The sequence below is a fragment of the Leptinotarsa decemlineata genome, unplaced genomic scaffold (genome assembly GCF_025532065.1).
Source record: "Leptinotarsa decemlineata unplaced genomic scaffold, Ldec_3_MD MMD2_tig00026328_RagTag_RagTag, whole genome shotgun sequence".
In the NCBI taxonomy this organism is placed as follows: Eukaryota; Metazoa; Arthropoda; class Insecta; order Coleoptera; family Chrysomelidae; genus Leptinotarsa; species Leptinotarsa decemlineata.
In genome coordinates, this window is record NW_027412688.1 from 31,798,643 (window position 1) to 31,815,490 (window position 16,848).

Genomic DNA, 16,848 nt, shown 5'->3' on the forward strand with positions numbered 1-16,848 from the left:
AGTGCCTACAAGGTAGAATTTCAATCTTCCAGCTAGTCCAGTTGATAAATCAGTTCACCTCATAAATTGAACAAAAGTCATTTTTTTGTGGAGGAAGAGTTTGTTATCGACCTCCGTTTTAAATTATCACGTTCCACGGTCTGATAAATATTAAAATTGTAATGGGGAACTTTATATACATGTAGACTTTTAATGAAAACTTTTAATGAAAAATAAGAAATGAAACTTTCTATGTTTTTTACTACTTTTATTTGCAACAAAGTTTTATTGTATTGGTTTGAAAATGTCCATATAGGATGAAACTGCAGTAAGGATACAAATAATTGTGGTAAAAACATTCGTTTCTCATTTTTCATTGTGATCTCCTACCATCCAGTAACAGCTACATCAATCTATTTACTGAAAGCAAACCTTCAAGTTCATCCGATGAGTTACTGCGTCTCTGTCTCTGTATCTGTAGGGTAAGTGTAGGCCAACAGCACTCAGGTCTCATGTGACCCGTTGTACATCCTCCCGAGGAGTTGTCCTCCTAGGTCATGTCCATCATTTCCTTTCCAGGAAGGTGGACAGGTAACTAGTTGACATCTCCTTTATAACTCGCCGAACACACACCCTCGTATTAACGATAACTCCGGATCCTCGCATAGGACATGCCTGACAGTTTCATCATCCTGTTCACACATCCTGCATAGAGGTGTGTCTACTAGCCCCATATTATGGAGGTGTTTCCTTAGATGACAGTGGCCAGTCAGAAATCCTACTGTTAAGCGTAGATTTTTCCTGGTCATCGCCAGATATTTCTTCGGCGACAGCTACCCAGGGTCGCCCAGGGTGATCCTGGCAAGATTTCTTTCTTTGATTTCATCCCATCTCTTTAGGGATTGAACATGGATGTGACGTTTGGCAGCTTCCTTAATTGTCGAAGTCATCAGGTCGTAGGTGCCACTGGGTCCTAAAATTCTTAGTACAGCTGCTTCCTTGGTTAACGAGTCGGCAATGCGATTATCTTTACTCCTGTCGTGCCCTTTAACCCACCTCAGGATAATGTTATTATCTACCAAGGCTCTGGATAAATCTTGGTGGCACTTTAGTACTAGCCCTGAGGTAAAACGTTGTCTGTTCAAGGCTAATAAGGATTATCTGCTATCAGTGCATATTGTTATGTTTTTGCCAGAAATTCCTTTCGTGGTCATTTCTTTTGTGGCGATTGAGATACCAGCCAGTTCTTTTTGAACCACGCCGGTATTTTTCCCATTCCCCACTTAACCCTTAGGCTTAGTGATCTGGAGTACACTCAATATCCTGAGTCTTCTTTGGTTTTTGAGCCGTCTGTGTATATGCGTATTGTATTTGTAGCATCTGACTCTGTGTTCTGTTTCATTTGTATTTTGTAGGGTTTATTAAACACAAACCTGGGTTCAATTGCATCACTGGTTGCCTGCAGCAGAGGTTGAGGCTTCTCGCCATAGGCTCTGCCTCAATTAACCCCTTCCTTCTTCGAGTATTACTCCAGCTGTGCGCAATCGTAACATGGCCATTAACGCAACCTCCTTAACGTGCAGGTCCGGAATTTTCAGAATTTACTGCGTAAATTCAAAGTATTTTTCACAAAATAAATGTTCTGTTCATCTGAAACTTATCGTATTCCGTAATTCTGCCTAACAAAAAAATAGTAGACTCCAATTCTGGATACGGAGGCAAATTTTGGTCTCTGAAACGTTAAGTATATGCTTAATTTCTTGACTAATTTTTTGATATGCAAAATTATTCAATACGAAATATTACTGATATATAGCATTAAAGCCATTATGATATTTCGAAGGTGATAGTACGTTATTCTTCGTTATTCTGTTGTTACTGATAAGAACAATTATTGAAATTCTCTACATTCGTTAATATAAAAGTTGTCCGTTATCATTATGTTTCTATCAAGATCAAACATATTTTTGTAAAATTAAAAAGAGCATTCGAAAATTATAAGAACACGTGGATTTCCAAGTATGTATTATTGCCATGTTTCATTCTTAATCACCTCCTATATAACAGAGCTATAGAGAATAAATTGATAGAAAATGCAATGTATATTTGCAAAAACTCAAAAGAATATTTTCTACCACGTAAATTCATCATTTGAATGTAGAATAAAATTCGTTATTCGAACTAAATTCACATCATAACCTGAAATTATATGCTTAGTTCGTTTATATGCAGAACTGAACTGAAACGGAAACAGTACTGAAAATAAGTTGAGCAATTCTATTTAAAAAAATAAATCAGAAGTATATAAGTTGATTTGTGGTCCTTGCCCAAAACTTTATGCATATTGGCCAAACAGGAAGAACCTTTTCACAAAGAATCGAAGAACATAGTAATTTATTGAATGTGAAGACCAATTCCACTTTTCCAAATCATTCTGAAGATCCACTAAATGATCAGATAGAATTGAATTCTTCATCTTTCTGAATCTGTTTTCTAAGCTGGAAATAAGTCAATTCAATGAGTTTGACAAAAAATATTCTTCTGTGATGTTCAAAATTTTGATTATTCTTTACTACAATCATGTATAATTATTAGTCATTAAGTAGCTTTGAGTTCATATAATTTAAAATATAATTATATAAACGACAATTTGGAATTAGTTTATTACATATTCTTTCAATAGGTTGGTACATTTTTTTATGATATTAAAAAGAATAATCATAATAATATCAGAATAATAATAGGTTGGTAAATTTTTTTTTATGATATTAAAAAGAATAATCATATTTCACCTCAACTTGGGTAAAATAAAATAATTGATCATTATTTAGGTAGACGTTGATATAATACAAATTGTAATTATACATATAAAGCACAAATGTGGAATATTTAGTCAGTATGCAAAAACTTAGGAAAGCTATTGCTTCCAGTGAAAATCTCACAATAAAGTATTACTTGAATATAAAAAAGTTGAAGTTCCTAGAATCAAACATCATTGAAACTTTGACACGGACAGCACGCATTGAAAATCCAAGAAAAACGATTTTTCAATAATTCGTGCGAACTTTTTGCTCATAAAATATCTTATTATTTAATTCAGTCTGATTTGTTGGAATTACAATATTTGATATCTGCTTTAGGCATTGCAACAAAATTTGTATTGAAACAGTTGTATTCATTGCAAAATGGAACCATAGAATCTATTTATAAATTACTACTCATAGAGTGAATATTACTGGAGTTTTATCTCAACACCAAACCGTTATTTTAACACCTCAACACGTGTTTCAGTCACCAAATGATTATCTTCAAGAGGAAGATTAAATTCATAGAGTAAATGAATAAACTATATATTTTTTCAACGACAAAACACAATTCCTACAGAAAAATCATGTGCTACTTTCGCACAGGCACCGCTCTTGGCGGAATTAAATGTGCCAAGTCACTTGAACACCTCCCGTGAAAGTATCTAAAGAAAGACAAATCTCCAACCTATCTTCGATGTTCCAGGCTATCAAGGTTGCACGTGATGTTCGCGTCTCCAATCCGGCGGATGGCTATTTTCTGGATGGAATCCAGCAACTTCAGGGTATGTTTCGGACCAGAGCTCCATACATGAAAAAAATTCTCCAAAGAAGGTCTGATCTGAGTGTTAAAAAGCATCAAAAGTTGCTGAGGTGTGAAGAGTTTTTCGGTTCGGAACAGTGTTACAAGCGTGTTTCGAACTTTTGAGAAGCAGTCTTTGTAATTCAAGCGACATGTTTGTGCCAAGACATATTGGTGTCCATTTTAACCCCCAACAACCTTATCGATGTAGAAAGCGGAATTTTCTGACCTGACATTATTATATCTGGTTCGAAGACATTTATCTTCCTGGAGAAAACCGATACCTGGGTTTATGTGGCATTGAATTGAACCTGGTTACTCTCACCCCAATTCGAAATTACTTCTAGATCCTCATTAAGATATGCAACCTTCTGCTGCTGGTAAAGATGTGCCTCCATAGCCGATGTCCTGAAATCCAAATGGAATAACGAGGCAAGTGTGCTGTCACTAGCAAAGCAAAATATTGGAATAAAAATAGGGTTGGAGACAATATGGATCCCTGAGGAACACCAGCGTTGATGGTGAAAATATTCGAGATATATCCATCGACGGCCACTTGCAGGAAACGTTCTTTCAGGAAGCTGAAGAGCCATACACAGAAATGATCCAACAAGCCATAGCATCGAAGTTGAATGTTGAAGCTTTCCAAATATTTGAGGATATGGTGGCTTAGGGCTTTCTACATGATTGTTGATATCACTGATAGCAAAGTGACTGGTCTATAGTTATTTGGAAGACTTTTCTTGAAGCTTTCCAAATATTTGAGGATATGGTGGCTTAGGGCTTTCTACATGATTGTTGATATCACTGATAGCAAAGTGACTGGTCTATAGTTATTTGGAAGACTTTTCTTGCCCTTTTTAGGAATGGGTTGAACGCCAGCAATCTTCCAACAAGAAGGAAAAACTATTTTCTTGTAAGACAGGTTGAAATTTCTGCAAAATACTGGTGCGAGTTCATTTGCATACTTTTTAAGTACGATGACGTGCACTTTATCAGGGCCAGACGCCTTGTTGATATTGACCTGTTTCAAAATTCGCCTGGCTAGACACTGTCGAAAAGTAATTTCCGACATTGTGGATTCTAGTGTGGCAATAGCCTTTCCCAGAATTTCGACTGTGGAGTGGGTCGCAAATTGTTCAGTTAGTAGATTTGCTTTTTTTATGTCTGTTGTTGCAATTGAACCATCCGCTTGTGTTTGTGTTAGACTTGTGGATTTTTTAAAGTTATGGTTAACAGCTTTAGCTACCGACCAGAAGGATCTAGACCCGTTGGGATTGGCAAACAGTTTATCCTCAATTCTCTGATTCTGAAGTTATTCGCATTCATTTATCCTAAGTTTGCAGCTGTTGCGAGCATTAACAAACCTGGTTCGGTTTTCGGCACTGGAATTTTTGCGCCACTGCCCATAGGCGAGATTTTTAGAGACGACAGCTTGCTGGCAATTTTTGTTAAACCAAGGTTTTGAATAGAACTGACCGATACTTGATGAAAATCCATATTGAAAAACTAATCAATACAGTTTATTGTATGATTATCACTGAGTTTTACAAAAACCGCGACACGGTTAGCATAAACAAGCAGTTTATGCTTGAAAAAGCTATTGTATAGCGAAACACGGGTAGCGGTTTTTGTAAAACTCTTTTAGTGAAAACCAAGGTTTGCCGTTACTGAATTTTTAATAAATATGAACGTCCCATTTTTTTTGATATCATCAATTATATGTTGCGTGTTTCCTGCGTTTTTTTATTCTTCTGAGATTGTTACGTGTTTTGTTTCTATTATATGTTGTGTGTATGTGTGAGTATATTAAGTGTTATCAGTAGTGTGTTGTTTTTGTAGAAACGATTCATATCATCAATGACATCAGATACTGGAAGGTAAAAACTGGATCTCTTTCAGCAGGAAGATGTCTCAAAAAATGTAACGTAAAGATGTCTCAAAGTTATGTTTTGTTTCAAATATTGATATGCTTGAAAAACATGTGTGAGATATTGAACGAGAAAAATATTCTCCAAAATTTCTTTTCGAAAAACTACAAACTATCATTTGACCTCTTTATCTCATCATCATTACAATACCTCGCTCACCTATGGTGCTAATCTTCAATTCACGGATACGATAAATAAAAAAGCTTCTCTCTGATCGTAGTAAAAATCAGACAAAAGCTTTTTTCTTCATCCTTTATTCAAATTTATACCTAATCTATTCAAAATCTCTTTTTTCGTTAATCAGCTGTCGACCCCTACGAAAGACAACCCACAAAAGTTGAAACATATGCGAGCTAGGATTAACGAGATCTTAACTTTCAACGTGTGCTTCCTAGCACGGGTTGGATGATAGGCAGTGAAAATTAATCGTCCGGCCTGTAGGCTCGAACCACCGAGTCACCTAATTCACCAATTCAACCACTCAATATGAAATTCTACATATATCACTCATTAACCTGTTCTTTTTGATCAACTCTCACGTAAGAAGTCGAAGAGGATTTATCTAGTCCATGCGAGAAGGATTCTCAATAAAAATTATAACACGAAAGATTTGTTTCTACCTTGTTTATCACCTATCGTCCTATTTCCTGTTTGTTACGAAAATATGAATAACGAGGGGGTTTAATCAAGGTAGGGTGCAATCAGCTGTGAATGATACCAACCAAACACATCTTGTTTTCATTATGTCTTATTTGCATATATCCCACACGAATTGTAATAAACCATATAAAAGCCAGGGTATCGGAAATGTTTAGCACTCCCGTTCAACAGTTTGATATTAAAACAACATAGTGTCTATAGTATTGCCATAACCATCCAGGTAAGTAAAATTGTACTTATAGAAAACTTTCCATATTCGCCAGTGTTTTGGAAATCTTACAAATTCCTGTTTTATTTCAGTTCAGATCCTTGCAATTTTCACTAGAATCAGTCTTCCAAAACCAATGTTTTCAATATCCCTATTGACAGTATTTTCAGTTTTGAAATGTTTTTACTGCTCAATTCTTTCAAATAGACATTTCTGATGTTGTCAAAAAGTCTTAGAGGGAACAAAACTTGAATTTTTTTTGTGACGTCATTGAAACTTCTCTAACAAAGAGTCTCACAAATCTACAGTCTACACGAAAATTACTTCCATTGCTCCCATTGATGAGTTTTTTTAAATAATTGTATCTGATCCACTACTTTTCAAATAGTTAACTTCTTTATTAGTTTTTTCTTTGATAGGCAGTCTTGTCAAATCGAACACTGATTTCTTTGAAAAAAATTGTTATGGCCGTAGAGGAAAATCTTGAAACCGAGTAAAAATATCACTAATTATTTGGAGTATTTTCTGATGATCATAATCAGTTCAGGTTTACTTTCAACGTTAGGTTAGTTGTTCAGTAAATAGAGTTGCCTGGGGTATAATTCTGTTGAATCCAGTGATTTGCACAAAAAAGTCTCGGGATATTTCCTTACAAATTCGAAAGTTCAAAAAATCTTTGATATACTGAAATATACTGGGAATAATTTGAATAGGTTATTTTCGAATTCAAGTAAATTTTTGAGAATAATTGGAAATTATATACCTGATTTCAATTTTTTTTTCAACTTAATCAGCATAAAACAGTTGCCACATTATTGATATCCATTTACGGAAAAATAAATGTAGAACAGTTTCAATGGAACTGTTACTCAGTCTATATTCTATCATACTATTCATTTATTAGTAACTAGCATTAGTTTTTAATCAAAATACCTGTTTCGAGGCTTATCGAGTCACTGAGAACTTTTCAACTTCCACATCTAACTGTCATGCTCCAGAGTACAGACTAGTAGTACTTCCAGTTCCAAAGAGAAATCTAGGAGATCCAAAGTTCTTCGTGTTCTCTTATTACTCATTCCAAAGGTCGTAGTATAATAACTGATAACTGATTCGTTTTTCTAGATGCACGCTAGATTAGTATACATCTTCATACTGATAAACATTCTCAACGCTTTTGCAGTTCCTCACTGGAGAAATATTTTATCGAAACGAACAACATATTGTGGAAGTCACCTAACTTCTACTCTAAGTAGGATATGCAAAGGAATATACTACGAAAAAACAATGAAACGAGCAGGTACGTTATTTATTCGTGAATTTATTCACTCAAAGAAGCCTAACAGGTGTGATAACATGGATCCACTCAAATGATATCCTTTAAATATTGTCTCAATATTGCAGTGGGTCTATTACTATTACTATTACTGGGTCTATTTGCTATAAAAGTTCCAATTTGATGGCAAACTTTAATTTTTTTATTTTCTACACTTAATATCGGGACGAATCATTTGAACAAGTATAGAGATTTTCAAATCTTATTTTCAATTTCATATTTTGATGTAAATTTAATTCCAACTTCAAAAAATCAGTAATGGAGAAAATATTTTCATCCATTTTAAACACAAATTATATTTGATATTTGGAAAATTCGTTAGCTAGGTTTGTATTGAGTGAGTAGGAATATATGAAACTACAGGATAATGAAGGATAATATTTCAAGCGAAAGAAATTTTGTTTGAAAATTGATAAATATTATGTTGAAAACAGTACTGATTTATTTTTTGTCACAAACATTTTTCTGATATTCATGTGACAAAATGATAAAATATTTCAAAGTGCACTCTAACCTCATACCTTGTTTATCCAAAAAAACAAGGGTTTCATCGACTTTCTGTTGCGAAGTCAAGCTTAGACGTCGACAGCCAGATCTGTCTCTCTCTCTCTCTCTCTCTGCAGATTTCACTGCAAACAAGAGCTCGAAACAAGGCTATTTTGTTCCAACAACTGACAAAGCTATTGTAGATTTATCAGTTGTACTAGGCTGAACCACAAATGCATTGCGTTCTTGAAAGACAATCCGGAGGAAAACTAGGCAATGACATCACCTTTCATGAAGTCAATATGAAATGAGGATATGTTTTCGAATCTTGAATCTGACAAATAAACCCAGTATAGAGGGGTGTTTTTCTCCCATATTCTTGAAAGATAAAATTTCTGATGTGATATGAATCTAAGGAGACCTTTCGGAGGTGTTTGAACTAAAACACTACCTCTTGATACGGGTTTCTAAAACCAAGTTAGCATCATCAGGAGAGGAATAATATTTTACTCATCATCTGCTAACTTGGTTAATGAAATATGCATCAAGAAAAGGTTTTGTAGCTCTGGTGTGTGGGAAAAGTGTTTTCATTAGTTTCAGTATAGGATTTTTTCCAGCTTCATTACTGTTTTGAGACTAGCTCTCAGAGAGATCACAATGGTTAAAATCGTTTGATGAGGAATATACACACTATATGGCTCCAAATTACGTTTTGGTAATTTTTTAAGCACAATCCAAACTCTCATTTCATCGACAGGAAAACTCACTGCCGATGTCAAAATACGCACCTATTTGAATCAAGGCTTGAGCATCAACTATATATTGTGTCGTTTACACCTGTGGAAATATTTTAGCAGTGAGGGAAATTTCATCCCACACATATCTCCCCAATTTTTTGCAGTAGGTTTTTCCAATGCCGCAAATTACAGACTGAGTAATGGAGTATATTGATATCATTAGACTTGAACTATTACACAATGAGCAATGAACTTATACGTTGAGTAATGAACTTTACTGATGTTACATATTTGACTCGTGAAAATATTTTTTCTTATTTTACAGACTGGCTTGATTTCGATAACAAGTTGGACAACGACTTGTATTCTGAAGAATTAAAATTCCCCTTCATCTCCCGAGATCTAGCTGAGTCTATGGTTCCAGTCAAATCAAGAAGAGGAATAATAGAAGAATGTTGTGACAGACCTTGCTCAATAAATGAACTTCAAACTTACTGCGGAGAATGAAGCGACTGATACTCAAAACTATTCTCATATAATCTTACAATGAATTTATGTAAGATTGAATTATATTTTTTGATATTTTACTGTTGAAACCATGGTGTTTAATAAACCAAAAAAGGTTTTTATTTGTGTTATAATTAGAAATAGATGTTCGAATGAACTATTTATTTCTTCCTTATTTCAATTCTTCATCTCAGAAACAAATGAATGGCGCCGTTTACAATGACTTCGTTGTCACCTAGTATAGAAAAAATACTAGCACTTTCAGATATGTTTCTAATAGCCCCCACCATTGTCCACAACATAAATGCGCTAGATTTTCTTGTTCATAGGCTGGTCACATTTCCTTGAGCAAAGGAAGGTACGACATCGTGAAAAATATTATCAAGGAAATAACTGACAGTAACGGGTATCCCTCAAACTCAGACTAGAAGTTATAAGAAAAACGAAAATTCAGAACGTATCTTCGTAAATTTTTTACTAAGTATTCAAAGTTTATAGCTCGTCCATATGAATCAAAATACACCAACGGTTTGGTCTGAATGTTTAAAAAATTACACATAGAAATGGCTTTCAAATGAACTCGTACATACCCTTCCCTAATACGAAAGGATTAGACTATATCGTGACTCGGTGCAAATCCAGAAATTTCCTCCTATATATCTCACAAATATTAGTACTCCACCACCATGGTTCAAAAACCTACCCATATTCAACTACCAACCATCCCAGTTTAATATATATGCCACAATTACCAAGGTCATCATCCAAAACTTCAGACAACTGCTCATCAAGTATAAGGGCTACAAAGAAATGTAAACAGGTTCTTCAAAAACTTGTGTAGAAAGCAGTAGGCGCCGCAGTAGTAATTGATCAAATAAAGCTAAGTTCCAAACTTCCGAAAACAGTGACAATCCTACAGGGGAATTTTTTGCCATTCTCCAAGCACTTCTCTATGCAAAATCAGATGAAGTAGAGAAATTTATGATAATATCAGACTCGCTCATCTGGAAAAACGTATGTGAAGCAGCCAATCGCTAAACTTATTGAAAAATAACTTTAAAATCTGCAAATTTTGATTAAAAAGTTGGCCTACTTTGGGTCCCCTCCCATATAGGAATTGGAAGCAAGAAAACAGCTTTTATCAATACTATTATCTATAAGTATTTCTTATATTTTCTGTACCTCCCCGCCGTTTGAGAGTGAATACCCAGTTTCCTTTTCAAAAATTATCTCATCGGTAAATCTACTATATTGTGTTGACATAGTTTACATACATTATCGCAACCTATATTACCCGTTGGATAACAGTGTGCTGGTCGAATTTATACGAAATGTTTCCCTTTATTTCCTAGTTGAGTTATATTTTTCCTAGTCTGATTGTGTCAAAATTATCTTAAACCTTTTTTTGCGTACCTATCCCTGGTATCTCTTTAATCAACTTCTTCTCATATATCTTTTTCATTTCTATTTTATATATTCTTCAACACCTATTTCACTCAATATTCTATTTTCATAAATTCTTAATTATGTCCCCTTTTTATATTCACTCGTATTCTTATCAAATATATTTTCCTTTCGACTGGCCAGTCTAAAAATATACTTTCAAGTGATTTTTCAAGCACAGTTCAGGCCCAGAACTTGTTGTGCTCGAAAAATTACTCAATTAATCAATTCAACTAATCGACTGTGGCTCATCTACAATTGACTCACTGTCATCTTCTAATCTTTTTAACATACACCTCACACTTTCCCCTGGTTTGAGAGACATGCTTTGATCAAGTTCAATAGTACTCAACTGTAAAGAAGGGTTATTCACTCTCGGTGGAGGCACTCGATTTGAATTACTATTTTCATTCTTGGACCTAGGCTGTTAGCTACACATGTCCTTTAGGCACATCCAAATTAGGTACATAAAAAATACTATTAGCATTAGGAACGTTAGTTTCAGCTTAACGTTAACGAAGATGACGACATCGACCGGGATATGCTGTTGAAAGACCGGGTTCACCGAATCCTCAGGGAAGATGACGATGATGACATCAGTCCAGCTTCTGCGGAAGAGCTGAAGAGATACATCAGGGCCGCAAAGGCCAAGAAAGCACCGGGGGTCAATTCAATAACCAACAAGTTATTGAAGAGGCTCCCGGACAACTGTGTCGAATGCCTTTTACATATAATTAACAGTTGGTTAGCCCTCAGACACTTCCCCAGAAGGTGGAAGCACGCGATCGTCGTCATGATCCCAAAAGAGGATCAGAATCCGCTATTCCCACAGAACTATCGCCCTATCAGTCTGCTGTCGTCGGCGGCTAAGCTGGCTGAAAGAGTTGTTCTCTAAAGGCTCAACGAAGAAGTTGAGGACCGAAATGTTCTGCCTGATGAGCAAAGATTACTCCACTGAATTACAGGCTCTAAGGCTGGTCTAAAACACGATCCAAGAGCTCAACAACAACAAGAAAGTGCATATCGTGCTATTAGATATCTCGAAGGCCTTCGACCGTGTTTGGCACGAAGGCCTTCTGCACAAATTGAACGCGTTAGACCTGCGTTAGACCTGGTCTGGATTGGGTCTTTCCTGAAAGGCAGAAGTTTGGTTTCGAGGGAAAAAACCTATTACAAGCAACATCAGATTTGACCGAAATTCCTTTCTCAACTATACGTAAAATAGTCAAAAACAAACCGTATGAACGCAAGACGCGATTTGATGTAACTTATATATCAACTTTCGCTTTCGACAGTTGGTAGTACTGTCATCTTCTAGGCACTCCTCAAACTGAACTTGTCATCCTGTCGTCTGCCTCTTTATACGGTCAGAGCGTCTCAACTAAGGTATTTCAGGTACTTTAGGTAAATTTGCCTGTATTTGTACTGCATCAGGTACTCTTCTTTTATGTCAGTGTTGGTGGTTTGACCAATCAACCGATAACTGCGGTAGCAGAAATTTGGGAAGCTAACCTGAAATGCCATCGGAAAACGAATCCATATGTTGACTTGATCTCATGATCCTTCTACAAAAACTCCACCAATTTGGTTTCCATAATTCAGCAGCTCTTTTCATAAAATCTCATAATGTATCTCATAACGGCTATGATTCTTTTTATTACAATCCCTCATCTGGAGTACCTCAAGGGTCGAATCTCTGACCGCTTCTGTTCTTATTATTTATTAATGACCTCAGTAATTATGTCGATTTTGAAAAGTCATTTTTGCAAATGATTGAAAAATATATTTACCTGTCGAAACTATCGAAGACTGTAATATATTACAACGACAGTTATAAAATATACCGACTTGGTGTGAAGTTAACAAACTGTATATGAATGCATCAAATGTAAAGTAGTGTATTATAATACGAAAATGTCAGTCATCGAGTACTATTATCGAATAGATACTTTTCCAACCACATTAGGAATCACACGTTAAAAGGTAAGACCTCGTTAGTCCTTAGCTTGCACAAGTTTCTCAACTTCTGAGAGTTGTTGCGAAAAACAGATTTTAAACATTAGATCGAAAGTAAGTGAAGCATTGAGATTTTATGGCTTCATAGTTCGCAATTGTAGATCTTTTTCAAATATATCTGCTCTATTTACTTTTTATGTAGCCTACGTAAGGTCAAAATTAGAATATAACTCTGTTCTATGGTCTCCATTCTAAAATTGCTAAAGTTTATTTACTTCAAATCTTATGGTATCTATCCTGACAGAGGTATTCCAGAGGTATTGCATAACATTCAATATTGAAAGTCTTGAATTACGCAGAAAACTTGATGGAATAATGTTTCTGTATGAATTACTGCACAAGAATGTGGATGCTATGGAGGTGTTATCTCTTATAAATTTCTGTGTGCCTCATTTTAGAACAAGAAGTACAAAAACTTCTTACAGCTGACTGGCCACAACCAATTTATACAAGTGACCTATCTTTAGCATTTGTAATAATTTCAATTCAATTTCAGATTTGTGTTTTTAACTGTTGGATAATAAAGACTATTATTATTATACATTGGTAGTAATCACTACTGATAAAACGCGTCTTGAATAAAAATGTAATTTGTGGAAATCATAAATTAATCATCATGGATAAACCTAACGTAGATGTAAAATTCGTTTTAACCTCTACTAATGATGCTAAGTTGGTTGGCCAAACGCCAACAATGTTTTGCCCGAGGTTCCAATTAATCACCAATAACAAACAGTAAATGAATGAGTATGGCAGATAAAGGGAAAGGGAGAGAAGAAAGAAGAAAATTAAATTGTTTTATATTTTATTTCATTCTGTTCACTGAATTTTCAGTAGATGATTTCAGATTATATGATGTCTGGCCTAGTTTACTCCTAAAGTGAATGATGAGGAATGATGAGGAATATTTCACCTCCCGAGGAAAAAAAGATATCTAACCCTCCTTCCATAAAATGAAATTTAGGAGAGATTGATTTTTCGGGAAAGAAAGTTTTTGGTCTTGATACAAAAAATGTGGGAATCTTCCAAAGAGAGGAAGGAAGCAATCAATTTCAAAAATTAACTTTATTCAAAGATATGTACATCATACAAATAAGTAAGTTTCAGACACAAACTGGAAGAAAAAGCTCCTTCGAAACAGCAACTTTCATATAAAAATTGAATTACACGAAGGAAAAATACTTTCTAAATAAATACTTTTATATGAAGCTGAATTATATGAGAAACACTTTTCTCTATACCTTTGTATTCCAAACTTTCGTAATGGAATGGTATCAGATATCATTCACAGGATTTCTACACGATATAATTATTGGAAGAAGTGAAATTTCACTTACATGGAACACTGTCATCCTCACTAATAGACATCCTATGTTTCACCGCAAGACACTTGCCTTATTGGATCTTCAGTACCAAATAGAAGAGATTCAATATCAGAAAATTCAAATACAAGTAGAAAAATTATATCTATGATAGTCAGTAATGTCAATGTTTGCTTATTGGACAGATCAACAGATCAACTTGTTTTATCAAGTGTCTTTTGGAGGATATCATGAATTAATATTTTTATTCATTTTTTCTCTCTTCATGGTACCATCACCGTTAATTGTTTTTTCTTTTTAATTTTTGTATGTTCGCGTGTATTATGGAGTGGTGCTTGTTAGATGAGTTTGAGTTGCTCTGAGCAAGATTTCGCCAATGACTACCAGAATCTCCTGTAACGTTTTTTCATGTATCTATGTATTGTTTTTTGATCAATAAAGTCAAATTATTATTATTATTATTTTTGAAGATTATAAATATTTTACCTGAACTCAGGTGAAATAAAATCAAAAGTCTTTATTCACGTACAAGTGCATATGATTGTTATTGTATAAAACACAAATAAAGAAGAAATTAGTTAGTATGAAAACACTTGAGAAACCTATTTCATAGCGGAACACTTGTCGCTGTCTAGTGAAAATCTCACAATAGTATTACTTGAATACGAAAAAGATGAATTTCCTAGAAGCATACATTGATCAAACTTTGACATGGACAGCACACATTGAATATCTTGGAAAAACTATTTCTTCAATAATTCGTGCGATCTTTCTGTTCATAAAATATCTGAACATCATTCATTTCAGTAATGATGAAATTATAGTATTTAATACTATAATTTATCGAAATTATAGTATTTAATATCTGCTTTGGGCACTTCAACATGTCCGTTAACCGGCTATCGCCCTCCTACGCACGACAACTCTGAAAAGTCGAATCTTATGCGAGCTAAGGACTAAAGAGGTCTTACCTTTTAAAGTGTGATTCTCAAACATTGCGAAATGGAATCGTGGAATTCGAAAGCTATGATTATGTCACAAGACGAATAATTTGAGAACCATTAAAACCAGCAATGAAGTAGTGTCTAACCCTGCTGATGTAGCGAATATTTTTGCCAAAGAATTTGAGGAATCATTTTCGTCTGAAATAGTTGTTAATCTTCTCTCCCTTAAAAGCCAAGCTAGAAATCTATATAGAGTCCCGATAACATTTCACCTGCTTCCATGAAGCCCCTAGCATAGAACAACTCTGCGATAATACCAATTTTGTTTTCAATAGGAGAAAATGATAACCAAGGAAGTAACTGTTTCTTTCTTAAAGATTGGAGTACTTGTAAACCAACAACATGGATTTCTTCGTGGTCTAAGTACCATTTCAAATCTACTACACTTTGTCGAATTTTTGCTTTCAGAACCTGATAGTCATCCTGTCATGGAGTCGAGATATTTCATCTCATAAATAATCTGTTTTAAACCATACCCAGCAATAATGGTGTTTCCCAGGGATATGTATTTGGCCGACTAGTTTCCAATATGTTTATTAGCCAATGTGTCCCTCTTTGCCGACGATACAGGATTGTATGCAAACTCAAACCTGGATAGAAATACAATGGCCAATGACCTTCAGCGAGTAGAAAAGTGGGGCTAAAAAGGGCTCCTGGATCTGATTGAGCAAAAGTGCAGCAGAAGAGCAGTATTTTATTGAGGGCATTCCACTGAAATCGTAAAGTACCAAAAAGACCTCGGTGTTATGATAAGCCATGATAAGCCACATATTGGAAAGGCTAGAAAAACTTAACCGTATTTCTTAGAACTGTTTCTTTTGTAAATATGTCTCTTGAACGATTACCCTAAATTTACAAAGTATAGGTACATTTGACCAATCCTCGAGTATGCTGTACTAGTTTGAAATGCTTACTTTGTCAAAGACATTTATGCTTTATTGGAACATTCGAAATCCTCCACGGCCACATCCATTTTGAAAAGAGGAATTGTACAAATTATATTTAATTTCGTTATTTGATTGTTACATTCTTATTTTCTTCTTTCTCTATTCTGAACTTGATATGTTTGAACGCCTATGTCGCCTAATATTTATTGAATATATTAATAATGATAATAATAACAACCATACAAAAATCATTGTATCCCACTGGAAAAGAACAGTCTAACAAATCTTGTCTAACAATCTGATCACCGCATCCGTAAAATTAATGAAAGAATATTATACTGTTTTATTTGTTGATGCTAAATATTGATGAATGAAATGATATAAATTATAAATGCTAAATGATTTATGGATTGTCAAAAATGGAAAATAATCATGAAATAATTCAAATTCATTTAAGCGGATACATGAATTGAATGATGCTTCAACCTAAACTTCAATATTCTAACAAAAGCACTCAGTATTCAGAATTCCATCTTTTGATATTCCATGTTCATAGACATCAAAATTGATACGATCACAGGATATAGAAATATAAAACAATCTCCAAATACGCAAACTTTGCACATTTTACCTTAGTGCAGTGACCGGATCAAAGTTGCAATGTCAGCGTATAAATCTTCATAAATATTGAGGGAGGTCAAGATCATGAAGACACAGTATTGAGAAATT

General features: G+C 34.6%; 1 protein-coding gene across 2 annotated transcripts; it reads left to right on the top strand.

Moving 5' to 3' along the window:
- The first annotated feature begins 41 nt into the window (after positions 1-41).
- LOC141485401 (bombyxin B-8-like) lies at positions 42-9,604 on the top strand. 2 transcript variants are annotated; one of them, XM_074182001.1, is made up of 4 exons: positions 42-2,662; positions 2,724-6,396; positions 7,507-7,681; positions 9,266-9,604. In XM_074182001.1, exons 3-4 carry the CDS (start codon positions 7,507-7,509, stop codon positions 9,445-9,447), a joined length of 357 nt encoding a protein of 118 aa, XP_074038102.1. In that variant the 5' UTR covers positions 42-2,662; positions 2,724-6,396; the 3' UTR covers positions 9,448-9,604. The 2 variants fall into 2 exon arrangements, with proteins under 2 accessions (XP_074038102.1, XP_074038103.1); XM_074182002.1 differs by lacking the exons at positions 42-2,662; positions 2,724-6,396 and having other exon boundaries at positions 7,157-7,681.
- The last annotated feature ends 7,244 nt before the right edge of the window (positions 9,605-16,848 follow it).

Coding starts and splice junctions, on each gene's coding strand:
- LOC141485401 (XM_074182001.1), top strand. CDS start 7,507: ATGCACGCTAGATTAGTATACATCTTCATACTGATAAACATTCTCAAC. Junction 7,682..9,265: donor AAAAACAATGAAACGAGCAG/GTACGTTATTTA, acceptor CTTATTTTACAG/ACTGGCTTGATTTCGATAAC.